This window comes from Fringilla coelebs (genome assembly GCF_963513975.1).
Source record: "Fringilla coelebs genome assembly, chromosome: 3".
NCBI classification, from domain to species: Eukaryota; Metazoa; Chordata; class Aves; order Passeriformes; family Fringillidae; genus Fringilla; species Fringilla coelebs.
Window position 1 is genome coordinate 36,894,405 of NC_140030.1, and position 27,817 is coordinate 36,922,221.

Genomic DNA, 27,817 nt, shown 5'->3' on the forward strand with positions numbered 1-27,817 from the left:
TTATGAAAAAATGGACCAGTATATCAAATTAAATAGGATGTATGCCCCAGGGAATATTATCCTGGAGTACTTGTCGATGGCATGGGTGTCGATGCGCATGCTGACGTATCTCTGGTTTTTCCTCCTGGCCGAGCCCCTCTCCGAGCCCAGTGCCAGCTGCACCATCATCCGGTCCTGTTTGTCCCCATCCTCGGACATGAAGTGCCCCAGCTCGTTCACGTCCCCGTCGTTGTAGCTGCCGTCCACCATCATGGGCCGGGGCTGAGGTAGGCTGCATGCACAGGCAGGCTGTGGGCACAGAAAAGGGCAGCAAGGGTTGAGTGTGTCCACACACTCACAGACATCCCTTTCCTCCTTCCATCCCTTCCCTCCTTCCATCCCACAGAGGTGGGGAAAGGCCTGGGCGATTCAGGCTGTTGGGATGCAAAAGGGAGAACAAAATGGTGGAGCTGGGCAGGAGCTTTTTCCATCTCCACTTCCATGTCTGCGAGGCACAGGTACAGTCAGGGAGAGAGCAGGGCTGCCTGTGGAAAAGCTCCTTTGGTTTAGGCACAGGTACCAGGGTGCAAATAAAGGTTGGAACTGTGCCTTGTAGCTGAGAAAATCAGAGGAAGACAGAGCGAAAACACAAGAAGGAATGAAGCCTGCCCCATTTGGAGAGAAACCCCTTAGGCTGAAATTTTAGTTTAAATTTGATGTAAAAAGGGCAGAGTGGGAAAATTGGGACCACTGTGTATAAGTTTAGACTGTGCACAGACAAAAGTGGGGGATATCTGTCAGGACATCTGAAACCCAAACCACAGAATCAAACTGATTTTACCCACAGGTTTTAATCTACAGTATTTAAAAAATATTTAAAGGTAAAATCCTAAGACACATCCCATCTATACAGGCAGTGGAGGACTATACCTAAGTTAGCCCACACAGACTCCAAAGAGGAGTGAGCTTCGGTGTGGGTTGTGTGTGGCAAATCTTTATGACCCGCAATACCTCACTGCTGGTGTCTTGTTGCACGCACTGCCTTTTCCCCAGGCAGCTGACAGCTGCAGTTGCAAAGCTTTGAACATTTCCAGACTTTTGCCACACCTTTCCCCATGGGCTATAAAATGACATTGGAGATAGAAAACCTCACCTTCTCCCGCAGTTTCCTCTCCTTCCGCTCTTGCACCGTTGTCAGGTAATTCACAGCCGCGTATTCCAGCACCGAGAGGAAGACAAACACAAAACTGACCCACAGGTAAATGTCCACTGCTTTGATGTAGGAAACACGAGGCATGGAGGCATTCACCCCAGTGATGATTGTGGACATGGTCAGCACGGTGGTTATCCCTGGGAATTCACCAGCAGAAGAGACCATAAGATGCTTTCAAGTCAGACTCTTCATCTCAAATACAGCAGTTGTTACAATTTCCTGACATCTGAATTTACCTTGCAATACTGTTTTTCACTTTTGGGTAATGAGTTTCACTGCTTGAGGAGGGTCCAGGCAGGCCTGATTTGTAACTGGACAAATATATCTTGTTCAGTTTTCTTGTCTATTTGGTGAGCACAGCTCTAATTCTGGTCTCAGAGTGTCGCTAGTCTGGCTCCTCACCACACCACCAGCCTCCCATCCCATGGCCAGGCAGAAGCACTTTGACCCTGTGCTGGCTGCACCCCACTCTAGGTTCAGGACAGTCCCTGGAGGGGTACAAATACATGGATTTGAACTCAGTGATCCTGATGTGTCCCTTCCAATTTAAGATATTCTATGATTCTATGATTCTGAGTATCTCAGCTCCTAGTTTAACCTCTGCACAGCATGGACACAAGGGAAGCTGCTGCTTTTACTTGTTTCCCCAGTGTTTTCTGTCTGCTGGACTTCTCCTGAGAAGTCCTGCTTCATGATAAGTCAGAGTTCCCCAGCTGACTCTCACACTTGGTCTGTGCCTTCACTGGAGCAAAATCAGGGAATAATGGTGCCCCATAAGGCAGTGCTGTCCCATGTTACACCCTGGGCAAGCACAATAAGCAGAAGAGCAAGGACAGGAGCCCCTGTAGTTCAGCATTACTCTGGTCTGGGAGAGTCTCTCCATGGCCCTCTCATTTCAGGGGCTAATTATGTCACATTAGTGATTACTTTGGAAGCTGAAATTATGTATATAAGCACAAAGGACTGCATTCACAGGAGTATCTAGGTGCCAAAAATACTGCTAATCCAGTGCCTACATCTTCTGAAAAGCCATGGCCCATGCCCTTATGCTTCTTTTAATGATGTCTTGAGGCAATGAATGTTGTTTCTAAATTCAGACTTGAAAAACTGCTCTATTGCCATCTCTGTTTTGTCTCTCTGTATTCTCTCCACTGAGGAATATGATTTTATGAATAAATAAAATCCTGAGGCATGTTGCCTGGAATAAGAGGAAGAAAGCCTGAGCTCAGAATCTGCAAAAAAAAAAACCAAAACAGCACTTTGCTGAGGGCAAAGCATCCACTTTAGAAGAAGATTTACGTCCATATCACAGATCTGCTCCTATGGTGACTCCTGTGACATATGGCTTCATCCCTCAAAAAGATGCTGCAAAAGGGGAAGCTGAATCCCTCACACTGCAGTGTAAACTCATTTAAAAAGTTAAACTGTACGGCACAGTTCAGCTGTGTAACCTCTACCCTCCATCCTCTAGCAAAACTCAATAAACTGAAATTTTGTCATGGCTGCTGGTACTGATTTTCACCTTCTCGCTCTCTGAAGTCTCTGAAGGATACTGACACCTTGGCTGTACACATGCCCTGTCTGTGTTTGGAGCAATAAAAGCAGAGTGGGATGTTTGCTCTCTGATTCATTCCAGGTGCATCTTGTGCAAACAAGGAAAGCAATTCTCTTGGCACAAGGAGAGTTTGCGCCATGGGGGACACCCGCCCTGTTCCCGGGGCACGCGTGTGTGGCATTGCTGATTTCTGTGCCTCGAGACAACACGGTGCATGGCACCAGGGATTTCACCTTGATGGTCAAGGCTGTGGTTGCAGCCTTGGTCTTAGGTCTGTTGACTACAAGATTGTTTTTACCTAATGGGACTCTGGCAGGAACTGCTCGTCGGTCGATCCAGAAGGACACCCAGGACAGCATGACCATGAGAGTGGCAGGGAAGTAGGTTTGGAGCAGGAAGAAGAAGATGTGTCGGCGTAACGTGAAGTTTATATAGAGGCGATTGTACCACCCTGTGAAACAGAGAGAGTGAAAAAGACAAGTTACACCAACACCAGACTACTTTCAGATAGGGTGGTGCGGCACCAGGGGAAAAGTGACTACTTTTCTTTTCTGAAAACACAGTTAATGGCTGCAGATCATTGCAATTTACAGAAAAAACTCCTTACTGCACCAACTATCAAAGTCAAACCATCTGTCAGGCTGATAAATTCCAGAAAATATAACCTATAAATCAGAGAGCTTAATTCAAGTGAAGACGTGGCGTGACCTTGAAGTGGGATTATCTTTCCAGACTACATGACCATTAAAGTGGAAGTGTGTGGCAGGGACAGCCAACAGGAAAGCCAACTTGGTATAGAAGAGTGGCAGATCTGATGGCATACAGAGAGAACCCCCAGCAGACAATTCTCCATGGCCAAGGTCAAGAGAGACAGTTTTCACCCTCCTTCCCCCAGGTCCAGCAGGTGCTCTGGCTGCCCACCTGTGCTGCTGTAAAAGGCAAGCTTTGTGGTGGTGTGAAACTCCTGAATCAGGAACTGGGACAGTGATATTCTCTCATCCGTTTTTAGGGAATCATTCCCATTCTTCCAGTAGAGCATAAGGTCATCTTCTGTGTAGGCATCTAGGGAAGCAGAGCAAATTCAGGATAGTGCACTAAGACAGTTGCTACCACCCTCACGGTCCCGGGCTTACCCACAGAGCTCCCAGCTCAAAAGGTCAAATTACCAAATGGCAAGGTGGTGGGTATGGCTGTGGCAAGAAGTGGACTAGCTCATGGTCACAGCCCTCAGGCCTGATGCCTGGTATGTTTTGTTAACCCTTCTGTTTCTCTAATCATAGTTTCACACATATAATATGTGTATCAAGTAACCCACTGCATCAGAACTTGAACAATTCTTTCCTGTAAACTTCCTAAAATCAAGAGCAAAGAAAGGGAGCCTTAGCAGAAAGAACCTGCTTGGGATGATGAGAGGAACAATCTGAGAGGAACAATCTGAACAATGGTCTGAGGCATGCAGGAGAAAAAACTTGGAGAAAAAGCTTTCTGTCTATGATATACATATGAACATTACTTTGTTTTTTAATACTTATGAAAGTAATAGTAATGTTAATCCTTTAAGATGGATTTAGTAGCAGCTCTTTTCACATAGGGAGAAAAAAAATCAGACATAAATGTATTAAAACAGAATTAAGATTGTAATTTCTTATTGCAAGCTTAAGAAGGAGAAGAAAATAACTCAAAAAGCCAAAAGTTTCAATTGTTACAATGTGAAACCTGGGTAATTCATACGTGCATCATATTTGGGACAAAAGGCATAAGCTGGCTTTATCTCAAGTAGGCAGTTAATGTCACTACCCCATCATGGTTTCCACACCATGGATGAGCAGATGGTGCCCGCGAAGGGCGTACAGCCATTTATCCATGTGTTTGAGGGCACCTGGGCAAACAGGTCTGTTGGAGACTGCTGACCTGTGGGCAAGTGGCCCAGGGGCTTTGAGGGTGGGGTGGCAGTGGGGCAGCCTGGGCCCCACTGGGCATTCAGGGCTGCTGGCAAGACAGTGCTCACAGCTGTTCTTTAAAAACACCTATTGCAAGCAGCATCTAATTCTAGTGAAAAAATACAGGCAGGGAGCTTTTCTTAGTGTTGAAGTCTGATGACTTTGGTTAGAGCTTCCATGAATGTAGCAGTAGTTTAATTATTGGTATAATTAATTATTGATATAATAATTATTGGTATAGAACAGTTTGGGTGCCCATGGGGTGCCCTTGGCTCCCCTATACCTCCATTTTTACTTACAGCTTTCAATCTCCAGAGAACATGTCTGTGTGTCCAGGGGAAAGCGACTAAAATCCATGTTGCACATTGCTGTTACTGTAACTCTGGGAATAATAAAAATCACTCCATTAAAAACTCGTCTCCTTATGGGACAGTAAAATAGTAAAGCTGTGAGTTGGGTCTTTTATTAAACAACTACAGCCAGTACCACTCAACTGAAAATAAATTCTTTCCATTCAGCTAAAGCCATTCCACTTTAGTTAAAGCCATTTCTTCCTCTCAGTAAGCTACTGTTTAAAAAGGTGACTCAAAAGTTAGACCATTACAAATTGCAACTAGATGACAGAAGTATTGGAGAAGAAACTTAGAAAGGGCAAAAAGGACACTTCCCCCCTTACAATCAGCAAACACATCTTTGCAGACATATGTCCTTTAAACAGATGCTTTGTACTATGAAATAATTTGCATTTATCAAAGCCATGGGTTGCAACCCGTGAGGGATGCAGGCAATTTCCTTGCACACCGTGAATTTCCAGCTGCTCAGTGGAAACTCGGTGATCACACATGGGAATCAGCCACCAGAGGGCACAGGGCTGGAGCTGGAATGCAAGTGACCACCTAAATGCTCTGGTCCATCCGTCAAAATCTCTGGCTTTGCTATGGTCTGATTATCACATTTTTAATAGCATAATTTGGTGTTTGGACCAGAAGCAACCATAAATCTCAGCTCGACTGGTGGGGACTCCAACCAGAGAAGTAAATGAAAATAAAAGTATAAATTATATTGGGGAAAGAATTAATAAGTTATAGAAGGGTTAGTGGGAGAGAGATATCATACAGTGATAAAAACACAATGCAATCCCTTATATTAGTAGTCCTTCTACACGAGTGGGTTCTGTCTGATGTTGCTTTCCTGTCTGGATTTAGCCTTTGAGTGAAAGTGCTTGGCTCAGCTGGAAGTTTAGGTGGTCTATGGTTAGCTGAAGTCTATGGTGGTTTCCAAGATGGGAAAACAATGTCTAGCAAAGAACCCTAAAATGGCAGACACCAAGGAAAAATACAATCTGCAGGCAAAGGCATTCAGCAAGGCCGACAGGCAGTAATAACCCCTTTGTTCTTACGGAGAGCCTTTCTCCTTCCTCAACATTCACGAAGTATTGCAACCTGCAGTTGCTGCTGAATAAAACACTGAAACTCAGCCAATTTGCTATTGAAGTCTTTCACCACCACTTTGTACTGGGCACCTGTTTAAGCACAAGGTAGTGCAGGATCTGAGTTTGATGTCCTCCTGTTCCCATCTTCTTTAGATAACCAGAAATGCTTGCATTGCAGGTGATTGCCAGCTAAATGAGTGTGTAGGCATGCATGCTATAGCTGAACAATATGTCATATTCTTGTCCTTTTTTATTGTACTCAGGATCCGACCAAACTTTGCAAAGGCCTAAAGAATACCTGAACCTTGTCTAATCTGCTGAGTGAAGAAAAAGCTCTGATAATGAGAAGGTAATGTTCAGGCTATGAATTCAAATGAACTGCAAGATAAAAATATCAAAGTACAAAAGAATTCTTGTCAAACTGATGCCGCCTAGGGAATCAAGAATTTCTTTGCTTGACTTTTTTTGTAGAATCATAAAACATCTTGGCAGGCTCAACTTTTCCTCCGCCACTACCAACATTCCCTAAAGATCTCCACAGCCTTCACAAGCAGTGTATACTGCAACTTTCTCACTAGTTAAATCTATGAGTCTTGGTGATCCTGACCTCCTATCAGCCAGGTTTTCCTCCTTTTTGTCCTTCAGAATATATTATCTATCATCTGTTGCTTTGTTTATTTATCAGCTATTTTGTTATTTCATTGCTGCAGAGGTGATGTTGACATTCTTGCATCAGAATATTGTACAGAAATTTCCTTTCAAATAGGTTTTTATGGGTCCTTTGGCAGCACTTGTTTTCTAACTGGATGGAGCTGCAGCCAAGTAAAACAGAAGAACAGATTTTATATTCCTTTAGAGATTGACAAATTGATTGTCTGGGAGAGAGTTAATTTTTTTTTTTTTTGCAGTAGCTAGTGTGGGAATACATCTTGGATTTGTCAAGAATACAGTGTTAATAACACAAGGATATATTTCTCAATGCTGAGCAGGGCTTCCACAGCACCAAGGCCTTTTTTGCTTCTCACATCACCCTAAAAGGGAAGAGGCTGAGGGTGCACAGGGAGTTTGGAGGGGACAGCTGATTGCAGCTGACCAAAAGGACATTCCACAGCTTATGTCATCATGCTTAGCATATGAAGTGGGGGAAGAAGAAGAAGAAGGAAGGGGGGGGAAGTTTGGAACAAAGGCATTCATGTTCCCAAGTGACCATTACATGTGATGGAGCCCTGCTTTTCTGGGGCTGGCTGAACACCTGCCTGCCCTCGGGAAGTGCTGAATGAATTTCTCGATTTGCTTTGCCTGGGCACGGGGCTTTTGCTTTACTTAATTATCTGCCTTTATCTCAGCCCACAAGGTTTTTTTGTCTTTTACTGTTCCAATTCGCCCTCCCACCAGGATGGAGTGAGCCAGCAGCTACATGGGGCTTAGTTACCAGCTGGGGTTAAATCATGACACAGATGTTCCTCACTTAGCATCTCCAAGCATGAAAGCGTTACTTATCAGAAATTTTAAAATCCCAGTTTAATAACATTCAGACTTATGTCAACTGATGAACTACATGGAAAATAAGGGAGAAAGCCAGGGCTGGGACCACCCCTCAAGCCAGAGGACAAAGCAATGTTTACTAAAAATGTCTCCTTCAAGGAGCTTTCATGGATTTCCCATGAAAAGTGAGCAAAAAGCAGGAAGAGCAAGAAACCAAGTGGTTGGGTTGCTGTAACAATACACAGGAGTCGCCAAGAGCTATATACTCTTTCTCTGAAGCTTGTCACTTCATGTGCTGAAGGATGTTCCCTCTGTTTTTTTGTTTATGATAAAGTGGCACTCAGTATAATTTATACTTCTTCATTATTGCTTTCAAGAATAGAAACTGCACATTTTGCCATATAGTGAAGTGGATAACTATAGCTGCCCTGGACTTCTCCTTATTACCAGACACTGCCCTTTTATTTAGAATGTGCCCTGCCTCGTCAGCAGTGCCCCGTGGGGATTGCAGCCTGCTAGCCCCCGCTGAGCTGCTCCGAGGGACTACCATGTCTCACTGCAGCTTCCCAGAAGGGACAGGGGCTAGCCGTGCTCACAAGATGAAGAGACATGATGGAACCAATCATGCTGGCACAGAAACTGGCTTTCTGCAACAGGCGCTTAAATGTACTCACACAGGCACTCAGATGTCCCTGGGTAGCCAGTGCATTCATTCTTTTTTATGCCTTTTTTTTGTATGAAGTCATGCAAAAACACAATACAGGAATCAATTAAACCACTTTCTCTTTCCACTAATAGCTTGCATTGACCGAATGCAGTTTTACCTGAGGCTATAAAGTACCTTCCCATCTGGCTGGACTCGCAGCATGACATTGTCTGTGGTGGTGTCGTGGATGAAGGAACGCTTGGAGTGCACGAAGAACATGTCGGGGACCCAGATCTTCTTCACCAGTCTGCCATCAAAGGTCATGCTTTGGTTGTTGGTGCTGGGGAAGGACAGTCTCTCATCTTTCCAGTAGTGCCTCAGGTAAAGCGTCATGGTGAAGTCCTGCAGCAAACAGGATTCTGTCACTACTTACACCTTATCAGCACAATAGTGATTGCTCCTCTCTGGGACAAACCATGAAGTGTAAAGCACCTCTCCTGAGGGCACATCCACTCCCTGGGCCGCAAGGAGCATCACCAGCTGCAGCTTGTTTATTCATCAGGTCAGATAAATTTACTGGGTCCAGCCACAACTCTCTTCTCAAGCTTAAACTCAGTCCAGAATTAATAACTCTGTCACTGATGTGTCCAGCCACAACTCTCTTCTCAAGCTTAAACTCAGTACAGAATTAATAACTCTGTCACTGATGTGTCTTCATTTAAAAAGCAAGTAATGGTCTTGCTAAGCACCATGGCATTTTTCTATAAAGCTGCATGAGTTAAAAGTATTGATTCTGAAAATGTAAAATCTTCTCCATTATTATCTTGCTAATAGCCAAAATCGACCCTGAATTTTTTTTTTAACCCAAGGCCACCTAATGGTTTTCCCATGTTGATGAGTATTGCAACATGACATTGGAGGAGGAACAGGGGCAGTATTCAAAAACCATGGGAACCAATTCAAAATCATAATGTTTGATTAAAAAAAAAAAAAGGAAGAATGGGTTTGTTGTCTGGGATTTGTTTGTTTTGGGGTCTGGCTATTTTCTTTAACTTCTAAGTCCTCAATGCTAGTTCTTCCACACTGCTTTCAAGTCCCAAAGATTTTTAGGGGCCACCTTCACTAGCTTTCTCCTCAACCAGAACAGGTGAAAGCTCAGGATACCCATGGCTAGCTGTCAGGGTGCCAATAGCACTGGAGTCAGGGAGTCAGCTGGAAGGGTCCCCAGTTCTGGGGAAAATGCTGACCCCTGAGGTCAGATGACTGCAGATATCCCAGCCCACACAAGAGCTGAAATAGCTGCAGTGAGAGGAGCCTGACATGTCATCAGCCTGCCAACCACCAGCTGTGCTGCCACACAGCCCTGTCCCTGGCTCAGGCATGGGAGGACGTCCAGTGTAGGCTCTTTATTCCTCTGTCTGTTAATTAGGAGCACAGAGAATCTGGGGCTTCCTGTGAAACCTTCAGAGCTGTTTGATAATTTTGTTGAAAAGTCAAAACATTTTGAAAAATATTCTGTATTGGGGAGTGATTCTTTTCTCTTCCAAAGCAAAACTTGAGTTACTGAGAGATGGGTCATAGAATGTTTGGACTGGAAATGTGTCCTTAAAGACCATCTTGTTCCAATGCCCCTGACATTGGCAGGCTATCTTCCACTAAACCAAATTGTTCAAAGCCACCAGCCTGACAGTCCGTTCCATCACCTCACCACACTTTGAGTAACGAATTTTATCTCATCAAAACCTACCCTCTTTCAGTTTAAAGACATTTCTCCTTTTCCTTGGGAGCTCTCTGGTCCCTGACTACCTCAGAACTTGTCCAAAGTGACTATGTCTGCAGCATATGCCTGAAAACAAACACATTCATTGGTCTCCTCAGAGCTTATAAGTGTGTTATCACTGTTTAAGAAAATGTAGAAACCCAAATCCTTTGAGACAGTCTTGGCAATGTTTTATCATTCTGTCCTAGAGAAAAGAAAATGACAGATTTCTTCCTTTTGCTTGAAGGGCCATGAAATGGGAGCATGAGGTCAATAGAAGTAATAGAAGTTGCAATTGTTGGCAGATTCAGATCGAACCTGAATCTGCCTTTGGAGGCTGTGCAGTGTTTGCCCTTGGCGGTATTCAAACCCCATGGACACAAACCCAGGTAGCCTGCAGAGTTTTGGTCTCCAGAGGTCCCATCTATGACTCTTACCATGTCCACCTCAGAAATGCTGTCCAGACTTTCAACTTGGACATCCACCCCAACAGGAATTGCAGGGCCTAGGGAAAAAAAAAAAACGAGTTGACAAAGTACAAACCGAGTGAAACAAAGCAATCCTCTGACTTTACTATCTTACAGACAGAAATAGATGCTCTATCTTAAACAGAAACAACAGTGAGCCAATAGAAAGTATGAATTATTGGAATTCACAACAAAAATCTCCTAATAACAATTAAAGTCAGTAATAAGACTGACCCATAAATAATTTTCTTTTTTTATTGTGTTATCCCACATGTGTCCCTTCAAGATTTAAAAGCAACTTTAATTGTTTTTAGCTCTAGCACTTGGGTCCAGGACTAGTGAGACAAAATACTGGAAGAGGATCCATTCACAGAGAGACCAGTGGGGTGGCACAGCTAAGGGAATGCGGGAGATTTTCCCTGACTTTTTGCTCCCCTTGCAGGCTAATAACATCCATGAAAGCTACTATGTGTATTTGACTTTCACAAGACTCTGTGCTCAGGGAGGGGATACATTGCAGGACACAGGCATGTGACACTGAGCCTGAGGCTCCTGAGGGGAAGGATCCAACTGTGACCCCCCATGTAATAGTGATTCTGAACTTTTCCCCTCCTCAAGGCTTTGACTAGTCTCTCATATACCTCTGGCAATTACAGTCCAGGAGAGCTGTCAAGTAAAATAATGTTCACATTTGTGAACTGCTGTGAAACTGAAATGTTTTTAAATTAATTGAACATGCTGGTATTTGGCATATTGAGCATTTAGCGATAAAATCTTCTTTCATCAGAGTATATAATGGTATCCTGGATTTGAATGACCATCTGTCAGCCAGAAAGGGTAGATAAATTACAACATTCTCTAATCCGATGGGCCGAAAGAAAGCGTGTTCTCCTTCATCCATTTCCCTGAAAGCTTCGATTGCTCTAGCACACAGCCACAAAACTGTGAGCAAGCATTAACACAGTCAAAATATTTTATTTTGGGTTATAAATGAAGTAAATGTGGTATGTCGTTTGATTTTGCATATGTATGGCCATACTAAGACAAAAACTTGGAATTTCCCACATCATCCAGGAATAAACATAAGGTATATAAGGAAATCAGAGGAAAGTATCACTGAGCAATAGGATTCATATATTGCCTATTAATCACATTTCCATGCCTTTGACTATGCTTTTTGCTAATCCAGAAGGCTATTTCACCGAACCTCCATTCCCCCAAGGCTGCCATGAATTCACAACTCAAAAGAATAGAAATTAGAGACAGAAGAGTCAATCTGCTTCTTCACTGCTGTAAATGTTGCAGTATAAAGAAGTGACAGTGTAAAACAGGAACAGTGACAAATAGGCATGTTCCATACCTCCAAAACCTGGTCTCATGCTGAAGTCATGGTCATCTATTCGCAGCAGCTGCTCTGACTTCGTCAGGGGAGATTTGGTGATGTCAGGGCTTCGTTTTAAGATTGGGCTGACAGGAGGAGAGAAGCAAAGCTATGAGCCCTGGGCAGTGCCTGTGAGAAGTATGTGCTTGTTTCACTCCATTTACTCCTCAGAACATCCACCCCTTAGAGCATGAGCCTGTGATGGTGACAGTGGTTGGCAGAATGTCATTAAAAACTGATTCCTGCACTCAGCATGCAGTTTAGGCACCTATGATAATTTTAGCACCGAGAAAACATTTGTTTGGTGGCTTTTTGTCCCTGTAAAATTCTCTCTGCATACAGCAATTTGGGACAGTCATTAAAATGTGTGTGCTGGAAGAACAATATATGTGGATAAGTGGAGAGGGGGAGGCATTCCTGACATTGACTTATGATGGAGTGTGAGGCCAGGAATTAGGGAAACAATATATCAAATAAGCTACTGGCTGTTGCCCAGGAACAAAATGGAGACGGTCTGGGAAGCAGGCCAGGAGGCAGGCCATTCCCTAACTTGGGATAAAATGATTAGCTTCTGCCCCAGATTTCCATCAAGGATAAAAAGCTGCATTACAGGCCTGGGAGGTCTCTGAGCATTAAAGAGCCTGGGGGGGTAATTCCAGAAGCTGTTGGAGCTGCACCAAATGCTGGACAGAGGAGGCTCTGATCCCCTTCCACATCCAAAATACAAACTGCTGTTCAGTGCCCCAGTGCTGTGGCTGGGATGGTGATGGCAGCAGCTCCCTGGCTGCTCCCTTGTGCAGGGGGAGCCTTTGCTGCCCTCAGAGCCAGCTGCACACCAGCCACTTGGGTGGCAGGAGGGCTCAAAAAAAGCAGTAAAAGGTTTTTCTGGCTCTTGATTTTAGAAAAGATGGCACACTCAGGCACTCATCTGAATATACACAAGGCAAGTAAGAAGCAGACTAAAGGAAAACAGGCTGACAAAGAAACTTGATGAGGGAAAAGTTCCTGAGATAAAGTTTCTCATAAATGAGACTGCTTAGCCATGCTGGACTTCTCAAAGACTTGTTGAAAGTTGTACAAGAAGCCAAAACAACAATCTCCTAACAGAGGCCAATGGTGTTGTCAATTACTCCTCTCTCAAATCTTTTACCTGGACTTCAAGGTATCTTAGAAAGATGCTTAATCTAAGTTCAATAATTGCTAAGAGGTTTGAGCTGTCTACTTCCATCAGTGAGTTCTAGTCATGAATTATCCCTCAGGCACTTTCAAAGCTGGCCCCTGCTTCTGCTTGAGGTTTAGTTCAGCCTCTGAAAGCCCTGTGAGTGTGCATTAGGGAAGGTTTATGCCTGTGCAGGGCAGAGGCCAGGGGCAAAGCAAACATTCGAGAGCAGCTTTGACAGCGCTCAGAAAGGTGCTTTCTCCCTGCCAGTGGCAGTGGAAGAACAAGTGGCATGATGGAGAGCCCACGGAAGGGCTCTTGGAGGGAAGGAATCCAGAAGGGGTTCTTGGAGGGAAGGCACCCACTGACACGGCAGGGCATCACAAATGGCGCGGCAGCACCACACGAAGCCTGAGGGGACGGGGCAAATGGCCGCGGCCTCAGCCCTCAGCCCCGTGAGGGTGTCGGGCAGCGGGGCTCTGCTGGATCCCACTAATGGCACGGCTAACACCCACAGCTGGCAGCTGGCTTGTGTGAGCGCCGCCCCCTGCCCTGCCCAGCCCAGGCACGGCCGTGTGGCTGGCAGGCCTGGGCCGCCGCATCCTCCCGAGGGTTTTGCTTACCTGCCCTGCTTGTGCGCCTCGCCGTGGGCTTCCCGCCGCTGCCGCTGCGGCCGGCTGCAGGAAACAATGGGAAAAGGGAGAGCTGAGACAGGTGGGCACGGGCAGGAGGGAGAGGCTGTCAGGACGGAGGCACCGGATCCCTGCAGCTCTGCCTTCTGTCACATGTGAGAAATGGTGCTTACCTTCTTTTTGCACCCTTTCACCAAAGGCCGGTGCCAGGCCGGGCATGGCCGAGGGTGGGAGGGAGGGTAGGGATGCTCGGGCTGACAGTGGAGACAGGGCAGAAATGATTTCTGTAAGGTGGGACGCCTCTCTTTTTGAGTGTCTGGCAAAGTACCCAAGCAGGCAGGTCAGGTCCCACCTGCCCAGCCTTGGCTGGCACCAGGGGCTTTGGAGACAGGAGCCGCCATGGGGCCTCTGGTGGTGGGGGCACAGCCATTACACCTGCAGACCAGAGTGTCTTCACGAGAAGAAAAGATTTTCAAATTATTTTGGGAGTGGGGAAAAAAGAAAAAAACGGTGCAAATTGTTTCTCTCTTCATACCATCTCCTCCCATCTGGCTGTCAAGAAAGGTCTTCTCAGGTCTTTGGCCAATATTTTATTTAATCATTAAAGGCAAGAATATTGCTTTTGGCCATATGAGTGCTAGCTTGAGCAAAAGTAACATTTTAAACATTTAACAGTTCTAAGTCATCTTTAACTAAAAGTAAAAACATTAGCTTCTCTCTGTAATAAACACTAACTCAAATCAACTCTGCTAATGAGGCTTTTTGTCCATTAGCATACATTTCAAATCTCTCTGCAGAGACTTACAGTGGCAAAACTCTTTTTGCACTAATAGTTGACAGCACCTGAGCACCATTTTCCCTTTGGTGTATGGTGGAGCAACCCCAGGCCTTGTGAGACAGTTCTTTTCTGGGCTGGGAACATTCCAAAAGACAATAGTATGGGAGGGAAATTCATCTGGCTGCTGCCACAGAGAAGCAGGACAACCAGGTCAGGAAAGGGCACGTGGGGCTGTAGCTTTGACTCACCCTGAAGTGAAGAACTGAAAGAGTAGGATTTTTTTTTTTCCAGGATCTACTCTGTGTATCTTGGAGGAATTTTAGGAATAAGTGCACAGGCAGACAAGGGTTTGGGGGAGTCTTTGGGCCATGCAACACCATTGCCATTAAAAGAAGCAGCTTCTGTGGCACTGCTGGGACCTGGGCATCACAAAGCAAAACATTTGCAAATGCAAAATGCACTTTCTGGAGCCTTCTGCCTTCTGAGACACTCTGATATGTCTCACTGTTGCCTGCTTCTCATCTGCTGGCTGTCAGGAAGTAATTTCTTGTGTTTTGGGGATAAGCAGATTCTGGCAACAGGCTGACCGATTTACATGACTTTAAGTGCCCTAGTAAACTCTTGGCTGTTCAGGAATAATGCTGGTATTTGAACAGGGATGAAGCAGGCCATGTTCTTGCAATTTCTAATTTTCATTTCCCTTGTAGGTCTTATCTAATGCTTCACGGTGGCTCTGTCCCTATTCTGCTTGTCAAGGGAGACTTCAAGGCATGGCCACCAAGGATTCATGGCCAACTCATCCCCATCCTCTGCACTCAGCAACCCTGGGTGCTTCCTTTTATTTCCTCCAGGTGTTCCTCTCTCCTCTAAAATTAACTTTATTTCCCTTTCACAACAAGCATAAAATGTGTCCCATGCTCCATCCACTGCAGAGTACTGTGTTCATTTGATCTTTGGTTTACGTATTTTGCTTCTTTTTGCCAGTCCTGCTCCCCTTGTCACAGCTCTGTGGCAGTAAAACATTTTTACCTGTTACCCAGTTACTCCAATTTGAAGCCCCATTTCTTTCTACTCAATAAATATGTTTTCTGCTCTAGTTCCTGGGGAGTCCTCTGCTGGCTCAGGGATCAATGGCAGCTCCATGGTGGGACCCCCATTACCCTGCCTGTCTGGGCTGTGAATCGGTGGAAAGCTGCTGTGTCTTCTGCTTTTTCTGGGTGTTTGTAGTCAACAGACTCATCAAGGAGATTCAGCCCAGACACTGTGCACAGATTGCTCAGCACAACTGGCTCTGAGTGTCTCTCCTGCTTTCACTGGGGTGACAAGCTCCTTAAAAATAACAGACATCCCTGAGGTAAAATATATTGAATAATGAACAATCCTTTTTTTCCCCACACAATGTTAATATTTATCTCCTAGCAGCTACAATGCCAAAAGGCATTTCATGTCTCATGAAGCTCACAGAGATGCTTTGTGAAAAAGCAACAGCTGGAGCAGAGTGGCATTTACTGACAGTGCTCCCTGTGCATTGCTAGAGTAGCTCTTAGGCCCCTGATGGCAGCTGGGGTGATGCAAGCTCTTCAAAGTCATGGTTATTGCCCCAGATGTACCCACTACTTCAAGGGATCTTGAGATGCCTCTGCCTCAAAGTCTGGGGCTTGCTGGGGCTGGGAGGCAATGATGTAGCTGAAGTGTAGGATAGCTGGGGAAGAAAATCAGCCAGCCTAGATTTTGATCACTACTGCTACAGACACAAGGCAAAAGGCAGTTACCCTTTTTGTATTTTAAAGCATTGTATTTCCTATTGCTCTAATAGTCACTCCAACACAGCAGAAAGGGTTGCAGGGTTAGGGTTAACAGTGTCTGATTTTCAGAAGAAACAGACCAACTCTGACATCTAAAGGTCCCAGCAGGCATTTCCAAATGCCCAACTTCATAGTACCATGCCAGAGGAATGTCAGGTCCACACTTACAGCGTGCACCAGAAACCCCACAGTGTTCTTCATCTTGGAAATATGAGCTTTTGGAAGCAACCAAAACAAATGTGCGAGAGGTCATTACCCATCGAAGCATTTTAGTTTGCAATTACTTCTGCAACATATATTTCCCACCTATAATATCACAGATCAGCCAATCCACAGACTTCCTTACCCCTGATGCAAGGCAATGGGGGATATGAAGCTTGTTGAGCCAGTTTCCAGCAGGACTTCTAACTGGAAAGTAACGAAAGTGGTGCAAGTCCCTCGTGCCCACAAGCCATGCCATGGCACTCAGCTCTGGGCCCCCCATCCCTGTGTGAGCAGGGGTGGACAGCTTGTGCTGTGCCTCCCATCCCACACCTGCTGTGCTGCACAGACCTCATGCAATGATGGGAAGGCCAGCACCCATGTTCTGCTTGGTCTTCCCATCAAATTACATCTGAGCAAGGCAGGAGAGGGCAGCAGAGGCAACGGAAGTCCCTACGGGGAACAAAGTCTTGGCAGGATGGACTTGAGATTGACAAAGGTGTGTTGGTACTATAGAGATCTGTGAGAAGTGTAAAAATCTTCTTAAATACCTATTAAATGCCTACATATTTGAGTAGGCTTTGATGTCCCTATTTTATGACTGGTTAGTGACTGGGGTTCATACAACATCAGCATCCTGTTAAAGGCCAAAACTAGATAGGGGAATGCTGGTTTAGGGAATGGGGGAGAAGGAAAAAGGAACTGGGGATTGTAGGCACAAACATACAGGAGGTTCCTGAAGGGAAAAAGTAGGGCAGAGACAAAGGGAGCTGGGATCTGCAATAGCTCCTGTGCTTTGGGTGAGACTAAGGAGAAAAGAGGCTGGATGGGCAGAGGTGAGGAGGGAAGGGAAACACTGGGTAATGCCAGAAGATATCAGAGGGAGCAGAGAAAAGAACAGGCATCAGATTCAAACTGTGCCTCATCATTTTGTGGAATGACTCCTGGGGCACAGAGAGCCTGGACAGTCCTTCATGAGTAGTGGTGTCCCCTCACCAAAGAGTGGTGCTGGACAGGGAAAATGTCCAGCTCCTGGAGACATGTGAGCCTTGCTGGGCTAAAGAACTTCCCAGCCTGTGTTCCAAAGGAAGACAAGAGTGTTTGGAGTGGGGAGTTCACAGAAAGTTCCTCCATAGAATGTCTTATGACTTGCAAATGAGTTGGGAAGGCTTCTCAGCAAGCAGGCGATGCTGGTGGACAGGTGGTGCAGCAGGTCCAGGTGAAGACTGAGAAATCATCCAGAGCCCAGAGAAGAGCTTTACAGGGGGAGGAAAAGTGAGGCAGATAAATGGGAGGAAAACCCACCCAGCACCTGAGGGAGGAAAGAGCAAAATTGAAATAGGAGGAAGCTGCTTTTACCTGGTGACATGCACTTCACCCGACATGATCCACTGTGCAACACATTAATTCCCTAGGGATAATGTAGGATAGAAACCCACTAATTTGTACTCAGATTGAGAGACTTGCAAAGCCATGAGCTGTAAACAAGACTCTAAGAACTGAGGAAAATTTATCATTAAATATTGGGAGGGTTTTTTTTGCATTTGTCAAGCCCCTATTTGTTTGGAATTATTTTGGACCATGTGTCCTTATGGTTAGTAGGTTTAAAGACTGAAGAAAGGTGATACATTACTATTATAATATATATTGTTAAATATATGAAAAGAAAGGGGAAAATAGCACTATTTTTGATGTTTACATTATGAAGTCTGAGAAACTGTGGGATTCAGAGCTCTTCTACCACCTTTTTTTTGAGTGATACAGAAAACTCAATGAGAACCCCCTTTTAATACATTATTACTTTAATACAGGTTGGTCTCAGATTCCAAAATATGCAGGAGACATACATACACCCTTTAAAAGTTGCACTTCTTTTGCTCTTTGCCTGGACATAATCAATGACTAAACAAAAAAAGGGAACATATGTACACATATGGATAACTCACAGAAAAGTTGTGCTTCCTGAGGACTTGACACTGAACCTGATATTGCAAAAGTGGAGTTGCCCCTATGTTGCAGAAATTGCATCCAGTGCATGGGTGTTTGTTGAGTTTTGTGTTACACATGTTGAAAGGAAGAGTTGGAGGAAGCAGAAGGTCCATCCTGCCATCTAGGAGGAGGCAGGTGTGGTGCCAGGACTCAGCCAAGTAAGAAAGAAACAGATGAAGGAAAGGGGAGAACTGATGGGGCAATGCAGAACATGCTGAAAGGTTTCATGTTTGACCCAGTCTCAGAAGAAAAGCTGACTTACAAGCACAGTGTCGATCAAGGAAGGGCTTTTTAAGGAGTATTTAGATAGTTGGAGGTATTTAAGTCAACAGAGGCTGATGGCGTTTCCCCAGGAGCACTGGGAGTACCAGCTGCTACAGACTCTGAGCTGTAAGCCACCACTTCCAAGGACTCCTCAGAGACAGGCAATGCCCCTGGGAGAGCGTGAGGGTGAAAACTATACCTGGTTTTAAGAAGGGTACAAAAGAAAGAAGTTGGAGCTTTGAAATCTGAAAATAAATTGTGACAAACTCAAGTGATCCATTGGTTTGCCCCCGCTGCCCCAGAGAATAATGAGATTATAAAGATCAGTCAATGTGAATCTTTGCAATAATTGACGTCAAACCAGTCTGATGTCCTGTCTGACGGGGTAACTGGCTGCCTTAGTGTAAGCAGGAGGAAAAGTAGATTTGAGTGAGGTTTTTAATATTTCATTACTAAACAAGGGAAAGAGGGTTGAGATGAAGTTGTGACTTTGAACATATCTGAAGTACCATGGTTAATGTGATGCCATTAATTTGCTGCTGAGAGACACTAAACAACATTTCACAGATTTCATCCTGGAAATAGCTGGTCAATCTTTTCAATAGTAGGACAGATGACAGAACTATAAAACTCGGGCATGAAGGCATGCTTGAAAGAGAAACAGGCATTTGGGGATCTAGGGTCACAATTCAAAGCAGCCACAATGTGTTGGAGAAAAGGTCTGATGCCTATATGATGAATTGCAATAAAAGATAATACTAAAAATGGTGTGGAATATGGAGAAACAAATGTATAAATGATGAATGGGGAATAACTAGGCAAAAAAATAGAATTGTAATAGAAATAGAAAAAGCAGAATTGTAACAATTCTGCTGTTGGGTCAACATTAAGAAATATTCATCTTGGCATGGGACCAGAGATAGATTTAAAGTAAATGGATTGAACAGTAACAAGTCAACAGGCTTTTACCCAGAAGAAAACTCAGTAAGAAACTGTTGAATCAATTGTCTTTGGTGACACAGGACTGGAAGGTGACAGCTTTCCACTTCTTTGGAACTCTTAAAAGCTACTGACTGCTCCACTGAATTAATTAGCTACAAAGATAGCAAAACCCACCAAAAGTAGACACCAGATAAATATAGTATGTATTGAAGAAGAGCAAGAGGCAGTTTGACTTTTCTTGAGGGATATTACGCCCTTTAGAATTCTGGAAACATTAAGTTTGGAAAAGACCTTTAAAATCATCAAGTCTAACCATCAATCTGGGACCACCTCCATGTTCCCCATTAAACCATGTCCTCAAATGCCGTATCCACATCTTCTGAATATTTCCCTGCTTTCCAAGGAAGCAGTGGACATGGTGACTCCACTGCTTCCCTGGGAAGCCTGTTTCAATGCTTCACAACCCTTCCCACAAAAATATTTTTCCTAATGTCTAATCTGAACTTCTCCTGGTGCAGCTTGAGGCCGTTTCCTCTTGTCCTGTCACTCGTTACCTAAGAGACTGGTGCCCATCTCACTACAACCTCCTTTCAGGCAGTTGTTGTAAAGAAATGGCCTTCTCGAAAAAGTTAGTTGCCTTGTAGACAAGAGTAATCAAGATCACACATTGTACCTCAAATTCCAAAAGAGTGTTGACAGGTTCTTATAAAGAAATCAGAAGTCAGAAGGAAGCTCCCCACATGTGAATGGTTACAAAACAAGAAACAGAGGAATTCAGGAGAGTTTTTACCATGAAAAGTTTCCCAGTGTAGTCCCATGATACCTATAATAGGATCACTGTTGTTTGATAGCTTTATAAATTATTTTGACTAAAAGACTAATTACTGGAAATAATATTTACTGAGGATATGTAACTATTCAAGGTAGTTAAAATCAGAGCTTTGGGTGGAGAATTGCAGCAGATTCTCATGACTTCAGAAAAATTCAGTGCTAGCAAATTCAGAAAAGTGTACATTGATTTCTACTTTGTATTTTTAATTTTTTCCATTTTGCTTTCAGAAACGATGTCAAAATAGTGATGGCCTCCAAACCAACTGTTACTGCTAAAGAAGTGTCATTGTGCTATTTCTGGGTAAACATCAGCCTAATGATGCACAGTGCCCAAGAGGACAAACAATGCTTCAGCATTATTGGGAACAGAGCAGCCAACCAGACAGAAGGCATTTCAATGCTGTTAGCAACACCAAGGCATGCCCACTTCTCACATATCCAATGTCCATAGCTAGAAAAAATAGCGGAGTAAGAGGAGAGATCTTGGAGGTGAAGAAGCTTTCCAGGCAGGCTGAACAGGGCTCTCGTGGTGGGAAAAGAGAAGTTGGCCAAGTGATAATGGTGCAAGCATATGAATTCAGGAGCAGCTTGGTGCAGATGGGCAGGAATCTGTCACTCAAGACTTTCCACAATGCATAGCAAGGAGAAGAAATTTGAAAGAAAGTACATAAGCATGGCATCACACTGTGAAATTCACTCTGAAATCTGGGAGTGCTTTCACAGAAGTGAGTTTCGAAGGTGACTGAGCATATTTTAGAAGAAAAGCCATCACCATTTCAGATGTGAACTCAACCCTGCAATGAGAAAATCAATTTATATGCACTCAGGAGGGAAGAAATTACCTTGCAGCATCTTCAATTGGTTTGCAGTTGTTTTTTTTTTTTTTTTTGCTAGGCTGTACACAGCCTGATATGTCTCTTCACACCAGCTCATAAAACACACTGCAGTAATGGTGGGCCAGAAGAAAACATGAAGCTGCTGATCCTGAGCAAGTTGCAATGTTGCCTGGAACTTCTGTCATTAGGGGCCAAGTAAGGTTGCAGAGTACTTGGGTGTATGAACATAGCTACAGAAGTGCCAGTATTAGTTTCATGTTCTGCCACCAATGAAACTAATGAAACTAATGAAACTAATGAAACTAATAAAGTTAGGAAGCTGTGTGGCACATAGACCCAAGGTAAATTCTAGAAGGGATGAAAGGAGGCTGGTGATAATGATGAAAGCACATAATGATGAAAGCAGAGTTTCCAAAGCATCATCACTTGCTATGAGAAGCAGAGGGGGGACACTTCTGGCTGGTCCAAGAAAAGGTGCCATGCACAATTGAAATTTCTTGAAAGAATGACAGGGGTGAAAAGGCAAATGAGAGAAATAGCGAAGTATATAATGAAAAATAAGCTAATGTATAATAAGATAAAGAAAAAGAGCATGGTTGGAGGGAAGAAAAGGGTTTGAAGTAAGCCACAAAGTAATATGAAGTTAACAGCAACAGGGTAAATCTTGGCAGATCTGTGTGACAAGGGCAAGGGATGTAGCTAGGGAAAAAAATGAGGTAGGTGAAACACAGGGCAGAGAAAGGGACAAAAAAAAAAAAGAGAGAAACGGCTTATTGAAGAAGAGGAGAAACCTTGAATGAGGGAAAGAAAAGAGTAAAGGAGATGAAGAAAAAAGGAGGAAAGGGGAAAGCAAGTTACTAACTGGGGAGATGGAGAGATACCACTTGCACTGGTCTGAAGTCCACACTGGCCTCTTGCTCTCCTGAGACCCAGCACTGCTGGAGCAACTGGTGTCCAGACACAACTCAAACTGATCTCAGGAAGCAATGCCTTGGGAGCTGCAGGCTCACTGGATCTGGCTCACCACTGATAATGTATGCCTTCAACAGGCATTTTACAGTCTTACCATGCACTCCACAAATCTGCTCTAAAGACAGCTTGCATTAGCAAGATTTGTTTATGCAAATGGGTTACTATTTGGAGATAAGAGTGAGGCAAAATTATTGATCAGGTAATGGTAGGGACATGACTAACAACATGAAGTGGGTCTCTGAGGTAAGGTTAAACAGACATGATCTCTAGATCTTTTACAGTGGAATATCTTCTGTTGAGAGCTGCTTGTCTGAAAGGTGGTTTTAATGTTGTCCAGGGAGATTTTAGTGTTAAAAGAGATTTTTTTCCACCCCCAGCAGTTAGCTCTGGCAGAACAACATGGCTCAGCTCCAGGACAGTTCTTTCCCTATTGCTCATCCTCTGTAGTAGATTCTGCAAGTCTAATTAGCAACACAGGCTTTGGCCCTTTTGTTGGCAAAACGATGTTTTGACTTTTAGTGAGCCTTTGCATCATTCTAGTGATCCCCCCCTTCCAAAGCTTGGTGGCTTTCCAAGAGCCTGAGCAGTTGGGAAAACAGCAGACAGCTCTCTTGCCAGTGCTCCGGAACTCAGCTCCTTTCTGTAGGAGTTTTGGCACTCTGAACCTAACAGGCATAAGAAGCCCTGCAATCCCTGCAGGTTTTGCACATGGCTGACTGCAAGCTGTGATCGGGTCTGCAAGGTGAGAAAGCTTTTATTTTTATATTTCTGCTCTTTGAAGTGAAATTCCTTTGAGGTGATTTGTCCTGGAGATTAGCAAAAATAAGTAGTTGAGTCTTTGACTGGCACATAGACATTTTTACAGTGAATTACAATATTTGAGGGCTCTGTAGTAAGTCCCATGCAATAAAGCTATCTACTATGTTGCTTTCACTGTGACTGACTGCATACTTTGACCTAGACTGATTTGCCATTTTCTTGTCACACTATGTCCTAAAGCCTCGGCAGCTTTATTTTAGGAATTATTTGGGACCTTTTTCAAAATTCATGTCATGCAAACCCAGTCCTCATAAGACTGTGATGCATGTATGGACTCTTATGGGAAAAATCTCTCCTGTCTGCTCACTCTTCTTCACAGCCCTTGTGTCTCATGCTAGAATGGGATTCCTGCAGCGACAAAAATTGTGACAGAGAAGGTGTCTGACCTTGCAGCTCCCCATATACTCCATTCACCATATCTCTAGAATGTGAAGGCTGTAGATGTGAGCTCAGCTGGATCTGGGCAGGTGAAAAGACAAGCCCTGGAGCTGAAAACTGCAGATCAAGTGGTGAGTTTTAATTTGAAATCAGAGTTCAGCACAAGTGAGTCTCCTTGGGGGAAACTGACACACCATCCAAAGAAACAAGCTAAAAGCCTATGTATTCCTCCATCAGCTGCACCATGAAAATCAGGAGCAAAGCTGGACATGTCTGTCAGGGACAGTAGGATGCAGGCAACCCACCCCATGTGGCAGGTCTTTACAGCAGGTGCCTCTGCCCTGTGCCAACACCGGTGGCTGGCCATGAGCCCTAGCACTAGCCAAGAGGATGATCTTATAGTTCTGTAGGGATTTTGGGGGTTAGGGAGGTCATGGGTGAAAATCAAGCCATTCTGAGCATCCTGTGATGGTGTGGAGACAGCCTTTCCCACGCCAAATAGATTTTTCCATCAGTCTCCACTGAGGTCTTTGTCTTTCTTCAGAAGGAAAAGGCTATAGTGGAGGGATGGATTTCCATCCTGGTCCTTACCATAAGCCTTCTGAAGCAAGAGATAAGAGTCCAGAGAGGAGTAAAGAGGTCAATTACTCTAACTTCTCGTCCTGCATACAGGCTGTTCAGAGCTGGGTGTTGAAGGGAGGGGGAAATAGAGTCAAATCCAAAATGTTCAGGAGCAATGCTCTCTGCAAGTTTTTCTGATATAATATAGCATCCTCAGTCACTCTGTTTTGACTCTAGGATCTAATTCTGTGATGGAAAAAGGCATGGACTTTGATTGAAGTGCCAAGGAATCATGCCTACTTCAAAACTGTTTTATATAACCAGCATCTTAACACATAAGAGACCACCCATGAGAGCAAAGAGGCTTGGCTGGACCTCTGAGATGAAGTGTTCTGCCATACACAGATGCCTGGTAGCTTTGGGCAGGCATGATCTCCCACTGGGCAATCCTGACTGCAGTCCCAGGAGGGCAGGGGGACTACCTTTGCATACAGCACCTGGTGGAGGGCTGTACAAATACTGCACCTAGTCCTGATGTCAATCCTGAAAAAGCAGTGAAGGGACAGAGGAAAACAAGCAAATGGCTGGGTCAAAGGTTGGGAAACATTCCACACTGAGAAATGCAAGGGGCCTTATCTCCTAAATGTATGTAAGAGGAGATGAACGGAGGCTTGGTCCTGCAAATATCTTGATGGAGAGGAGACAAGACAGCACAGAACAGGACCAAACGGATGGAAGCCAGAGTAAAAAATACTCGCAATCCCGTTCTGAATTTGACATCGAAAGTTAGGGGTTTGGTACAGAAGGGCTGGTTGTTTGTGCTTAGGAGGAAATCCTAAGGTCCCATGGTCATCCTATGGATGGCCATAATCGTCTTTTTTTACCTTACATGGGTGTCTCACAGGCTGTGCCATCACAGGGCAAAGTGGGAACTGTGGAACTGTGCTGGGCACCACGCTGCTGATGGACAACCAACCCTACAGGAACAAAGCCAGGCCAGCTTTGCTCCTCTCTCCCCATCAGCTCTCTTCAACATCATTGTGCCCTACTGAGGAAAAAATAGGCCAGAAATTACCTCCCACGCCAGAGTGGGCATGCTGGGAGGGCAGTGGAGCCAATTCTCCAGAGCCATACCACCTCAGGGCTTTCTGATGGGCTTACCCTGGAACAATTACACCTTACATGCAAAGTACAGGTGAAGATGCAGCTCCCACATTTACTGAATAGGTATTTCTTTTCCACTTTCACACATTTCTAACACTTTTCCGCTTTGATTTGTTATATTGTCACTTGATTGCACTGAACTCTTAAGCATTTAGTGCAGTATAGTGCTTTCCCTAAAGATGATAAGTAAGAAAATGGCTGTGTGTGCATATTCCTCTTGTCTGGTTGCTTCCCAGCTCACACAGTGGTACTTTAATTTCACCCCCTTCATTTGCTTCAGCCAACACATCACCTCTGCTGTCGCTGTCATGAAGCCTCAGCAAAAAAAGGAATTTTGTTCCTGCCTTGTACCCATACTGGCTCTGGAAATGCATCCCCTGGGGGCTGGTTGTGAGGAGAGCACTGCATTCATTCTGCCAGTTATACCTCCATGGAGGTGGTGTCACTGCTAAAGCCATTTCCTACATATAAAATGGTTCATGGATGCCCATGGATGACCAGGACACTGCAGTCACTCTGCAAGGTGCCCCTCACCTGCTTCAAGGGGCTGTAGGAAAATAAGCACTTTCCATGCCTTCCACCTTTCAGCTGTTTTTTCTGAAGGCTAATAAGTGTGGTTTGAATTCCTCAGGACTGTGACATTCCTGCATTTCCATCCCTGCACTGTGACATTCCTGCATTTCCATCCCTATACACTTTACAGTACAGATGATTTGAAGTCTTTAGAGAACAGCACTATAGTAAAGTGGAGACAACACAGGTTCAGCCACAAGCAACAGTATACAGCATTTAAACAAAATTAAATGTGTCAGCTATATTCTTACATTAAAAAAGGAAAAGTATTTTTTCCTCCAGGTGTAACTTTTTTTGTGCCTGAGCATCAAAATCCTCACACAAAGTTCCAACTATTTCCCAAATAGAATATAAATAATCAGAACTCAGTCGTAGCAAAAACCCTTCCTTAACTCAAATCCTCCTAAAATGGCTGTCTACAAGATAGTGAGAGCAAAATATCACATAGTCTTTTTGTAAAAGAGAGAGAGAGACAAAGAATAGACAATGTTTTAAATAATTTTAGCATATTAATACAATATACTGAATGCTCTTTCTGTTTCTTCTGATAACCGACCATTGCCTTGCTGAGACTTTATTTTTTGCTTTTAAAAGGTCTATAAAACAAATAAGATGGAAACAAAAAACCAAATTCTGAATGTTTTAATCTGAAATCTCAAGTCCACATAATCTTCAGTGAATGCAACAATTCTCATGGACCTAAATTTCATTTTCATTTTCATGTAAATATTCTATCACATTTTAACTACCATAAATTAAAAATCCCTCTTTTTTTGTACCCTTTCAAACTTTGAGACACTTCAGAAACCTATTTTTTAAAGAGGTAGTGATTTTGACTGCAGAAAATGCATTAAAACTTACTCATTGGTAAAAGAAACGACAGAAAATATTTTTGCCTGAGAGATCACAGTCTGCAAATGCAAGCTCAAATTATCTGATAGTCATTTTATTGTCACCCAAAACATTACATTTATCCAAACTGTAGCTGCTTGAATATGAAAACATGAGACTCACCTGCCTTTTTTGTATACCTCATGTATTTCTTTTCCTTGTCGGTGGGTTCTGCATTCAGTGGATAAAATCCATCCCCACAGCAGGAGGAAGATGCTAAAATGCATTTTATGGACAGTCAACATGTTACCTGAAGGTCTTGTATCCAGAAATAGTCCATACAAGAAAAAGAAAATCTAAATGTAGATCCTGTTTTTCTTTTTAAGACATTATCGGTCTGATGGTTATTGGAAGGATGTTTACTCATACAAAAAATCATCCTGCAGTATTTAATCTGGACAGTGGGGAAAGCAATTTCCACTAAACCTATAAATCCTTCTACGTCAGATGGCAGGGATTTTCTAGCACTGTTGAATTCACGTATTCTCAGACAACAATTATTTTTAGTCCAAACAGGCTATTTTATTAATTGGTTTAAATTGAACCCTGTTCAAATACCTGTGGCACATATACATATATATTTCTGCCTTGTTAAGTGAAGTAGTGCATTTGTTCAGGTAGATGCCATTGGTAATTCTTTATTCACAAAACTTATCTGTGTAGCAGTAATGTTTGTTACAATCATTGCAATAAATTGAAAAGTATTAATCAACATATATCAATTTGCACAGAAAAAAAATTATTTAGCTCTACAAGCAGCATTTGATCCTGTGTGTTCTTCTACATTACTTTAGTATCCAGTGATGCTGTGGCCAGAGTGGTCGGTGCTTTCACAACTTGTGCTCTGCTGAGCACCATGTCTGGAAAGTATCCAGTGCTCAGAGAACCAGGGAAGGACAGAATGGGGGAGAGGGCTCTGCCCTCTGCACAGGGATGTTGGAGCCATCCTACTGAAATCGAGCAGCAAACACCTACCAGAGCTGCAGGAGAACTTGGGGGCCTGGTGTGTCAGGTCTCATGTGGCTGGCAAGATCCTCATTTGTGATAAAGAAAATAAAATGGTGTGGGCAGAAATAGGACTGGTCGAGCCAGCCCCACTGCCCATCAGGTTGAAGCTCACACCCTCCCTGCACAGTCCCCAGTTCCGTGTCCACCCTCCTTCTCC

General features: G+C 44.0%; 1 protein-coding gene across 2 annotated transcripts; it reads right to left on the reverse strand.

The window, feature by feature from the left end:
- LOC311152122 (gamma-aminobutyric acid receptor subunit rho-1) lies at positions 1-26,897 on the reverse strand (the record flags this gene model as incomplete). 2 transcript variants are annotated; one of them, XM_084202962.1, is made up of 10 exons in its annotated part: positions 1-288; positions 1,133-1,329; positions 3,046-3,198; positions 3,669-3,809; positions 4,987-5,069; positions 8,429-8,652; positions 10,447-10,514; positions 11,837-11,943; positions 13,640-13,693; positions 26,776-26,897. In XM_084202962.1, the coding sequence occupies 10 exons, from the start codon at positions 26,895-26,897 to the stop codon at positions 1-3; spliced, it is 1,437 nt and encodes a 478-aa protein (XP_084059088.1). The 2 variants fall into 2 exon arrangements, with proteins under 2 accessions (XP_084059088.1, XP_084059089.1); XM_084202963.1 differs by lacking the exon at positions 13,640-13,693.
- Positions 26,898-27,817: the final 920 nt, after the last annotated feature.